This window comes from Bos indicus, chromosome 4 (assembly GCF_029378745.1).
Source record: "Bos indicus isolate NIAB-ARS_2022 breed Sahiwal x Tharparkar chromosome 4, NIAB-ARS_B.indTharparkar_mat_pri_1.0, whole genome shotgun sequence".
Taxonomy (NCBI): Eukaryota; Metazoa; Chordata; class Mammalia; order Artiodactyla; family Bovidae; genus Bos; species Bos indicus.
The window spans coordinates 105,930,918-105,934,222 of record NC_091763.1 but is presented as its reverse complement, the minus strand read 5'-3'; the positions used below and the strand labels follow the sequence as shown (position 1 = coordinate 105,934,222).

General features: G+C 53.8%; 1 gene segment (V, D, J or C); it reads right to left on the bottom strand.

Moving 5' to 3' along the window:
* Positions 1-1,416: 1,416 nt before the first annotated feature.
* On the bottom strand, positions 1,417-1,991 carry LOC139182590 (T cell receptor beta variable 4-1-like). The segment is given in 2 exon segments: positions 1,417-1,802; positions 1,912-1,991. Coding segments are annotated over 2 exon segments (435 nt in total).
* Positions 1,992-3,305: the final 1,314 nt, after the last annotated feature.

Below are 3,305 nucleotides of genomic sequence, written 5' to 3'. Positions count from 1 at the left end.
ATCAGGGTAGGGCTCAGGTTCTAGCCTTGAGTGGGAACAGGACAAATCAAAGAACAGATGAGCTGGATTATAGGATAAGAGAACTGGTGAAGACAGAGGACACATTTTTCACACCTGCTTCCCAAAGCTGGGTCTCTCACTGTCCTTTGTGGGGACTCTAGCCCTGGGACCCTTGCTTGGGAGTCCTCTGATTCCTAAAGCTCCATGCTGCTCGGCCATGGGCGACCACAACCTAGGCTGCTGGGGTTCCTGAAAAGGAGAGGCACAGAAGCCAGGCACCTGCTGAGCTCCCAGCAATATACACCCCCCACAGGGTAGCGGCAACCTTCTTATCCTCTGGCCCGTGTAGGGCATGAGTCCTGGGGTGCTGGCATTTGTTTAGAGGATCCCTGTGAAACCTTAAGCCAAAGCATCCACTTTACAGAAGGCTTGTTTATTTCACAATAAGCAAGGCATTAGAATACTAGATCAGGATGTGTTTATCTTTTAACTATATGCCAGGGCATTGTGACACTCAGCTTTAAAAAAAAAAAAAAAATCCCCACACTCCAAAGACATAGAATAGAGTCACCGTGTGGATTGACTTGGCCAGAGGTGTTACGGTTTGGAGCTCTGTCAGGGGTCCCCATCCATGGAGGGTCCTCTGCAGGAAAGAGAAGGGAGCCCTTGTGTAGATGGCAGACAGCTCACCCTCCAGAACGCAGGGCTTTCTGCCAGCCCTCGGCTGTGGGTATGTGCAGCACTGAGGCTGGAAGATACAGGGTTCAGCAAAGACAACCCCAAACACAAAGTCCTGCTCTGAAATGTCAGGAGGCTGCTACCTGTTCTCACTGCCTGTTGCGAGCAATGATCCAAGGCCATCGGACTCTGTGGCTGATATGGCAGGGTGTGAAGACCTGAAGAGACAGAAGTAAAACAGAATCAAGCCTGAAGGGTTAAGGCTGGAGTGGAAGAGAGGCCAGTGAGGAGCTGAGCCCTTGAACAAGAAGCCAGGAGGGTGAACTGGAGAACAGCGATCCCAACAGGATCGGGGGTCCATGGTCCTCGAGGGCAGGAACGGACAGAGACCCTGGAGAGAGAACGAGGTGCTTTGAAGAAGGTCTGAGCATATCTGGAGCTGGGATCTGGGCTGACATCCGGGGTCTAGCTTGGATGGAAGGCGAAGTCGGAGAAAAAGCACCTTTTAGAAGGAGGGTAGGTAGGACTGCTGTGGCCAGAGGGTCAAGGGTCTCACGAAAGGGTTCCCAGAGGATCAAAGCGATTGGGAAAGGCAGATGAAGAAACTGCTTAAACTTGAATGGCTTGGCACAGTCTTTCTCAGGACGAGCCCGGCAAACACTGCTGATGTCTGGGAAGAAACTCTCCACCGCGGTGCCAGGTGACCCTACAGGCAGGGCTATGGTCTGATGGGAAATGTCAAACCAAGACTGGGATGGCCCCCACGGCTTCCTGTCTGGACCCTGGAGGTTTGTGCACAGGAAGGAATTGCCTCTGCAGGGCTGTGTCTCTACTGCTGGCGCAGAGATAGATGGCGGAGTCCTGTGGTTTCAGGGCGTTCAGGTCCAGGCGGCACTGAGAGCTGTCTGGGCATTCAGGCCAGAAGCGGCTTGGAACACTCTCATTTCCAGCGAGTTCCTGGTAGTTGTGGATGAACATGAGCTCTGGCGGCTTCTGGGTGCTCTGTTTATACCAGTACATAGCATTATGTCCCAGATGTTGTTCACATGTCAGAGATTTCTTGTCCGTCATTCCCATGACTAGGTATTTTGGTATCTGAGTGATCCCAGGGTCCGCACAGACAGCTGGGAGAAAAGGACAGAATTCAGACAAAGGCCAGAGGGGAAGGTGTTGCTGAAGCCACAGGGAAATGGTATGGGGTCCAGGGACAGCCCGTGTGAACTCCAGACTCACCTATGCCCAGGAGACAGAGGACCACACAGCAGAGCTGCCTGAAGCCCATGGCGGATCAGGGTCAAGGTGGGTGCCCTGGGTGTGTGTGGGGTGGGGGTGGGGGGTGGGTGGGCTTTGGCCTCCTCGGCCTTGGTTGGCGGTTTTGTCTGTGACGTCAGTATCCTGTCAGTTTCCCCAGTGCTAAGGGATGCTTCTTCTTCCCCTTTTCATGCCTTATGTAGATTGTGATAGAAGGTAGATTTGAATCCACTGGGCTGGGATAGTCCTCTGACAGTCAGCTCTTTGGCTATTAGCTGCTCTCCTCATTATATAGATTCTCCCCCTGTCCCGCTCCCTTCCAAGACCTGTTCTCAGACAAACTATATCCCCTTCAAGACATCTCCTTCTTCCCTGCTCAGTCAGGCAGGACAACATTCAAAACACCATTTCTCTCAGTGTCTAAGCTCCAATACTTTGGCCACCTGATGCGAAGAGCTGACTTGTTGGAAAAGACCCTGATGCTGGGAGAGATTGAAGGCGGGAGGAGAAGGGGACAACAGAGGATGAGATGCAAGGATGGCATCACCGACTCGGAACGTGAGTTGGAACTCCGGGAGACAGTGAAGGACAGGGAAGTCTGGCGTGCTGCAGTCCATGGGTCGCAAAGACTCCCATACGACTGAGCGACTGAACAACTAACTCCCTGGAGCGCCTTTGCCCAGCTGTGTGGAGGGAGGAGAACCGAAAGGCCATAGTCCTGTTCTGGACCTGTGCCCATCATTAAAAGGCATGATGCCATGATGCCAGCCAGGAGCCAGACCCTGGGAAGAGTGCTGAGAGGGCCCTACAAGTGATAGGCCAGTCTTTGTGCCTGTTAAGGGGCTGCCCTTGTGGCTCAGCTCATGAAGAATCCGACTGCAATGCGGGAGACCTGGGTTCAATCCCTGGGTGGGAAGATCCCCTGGAGAAGGGAAAGGCTCCCCACTCCAGGATTCTGGCCTGGAGAATTCCACGGACTGTATAGTCCACGGGGCGGCAATGAGTCGGACACGACTGAGCAACTTTCACTTCGCTTGTGCCTGTATTGAGGGTACAGGGCTTGGCTGGGCTTAAAGCAAACAGGTTGCCACAAGAAAACAGCACAAGGCAAACGGATCTCAGTTTGAAAATGACTTCGATGTCTTTGAGAAGTCTACAAATGATGCACCCTACTGATAACAACGATGGAAGGCAAAAGCCCTGCTCCCTTCCTCACCACCGCGCCCCCGCCCTCGGCGCCTCGGCCCCTCCCCCACCAGCCTGGGCGTTTCAGCGGAGCCAGAGCGCCTCCCTGTGGCCAAAGCGGCACATTCTCCAGATCGCAGGCCTCTGACCCCCACAGCGCCAGCAGCCCAGATCTATCATCTGTTCCACAG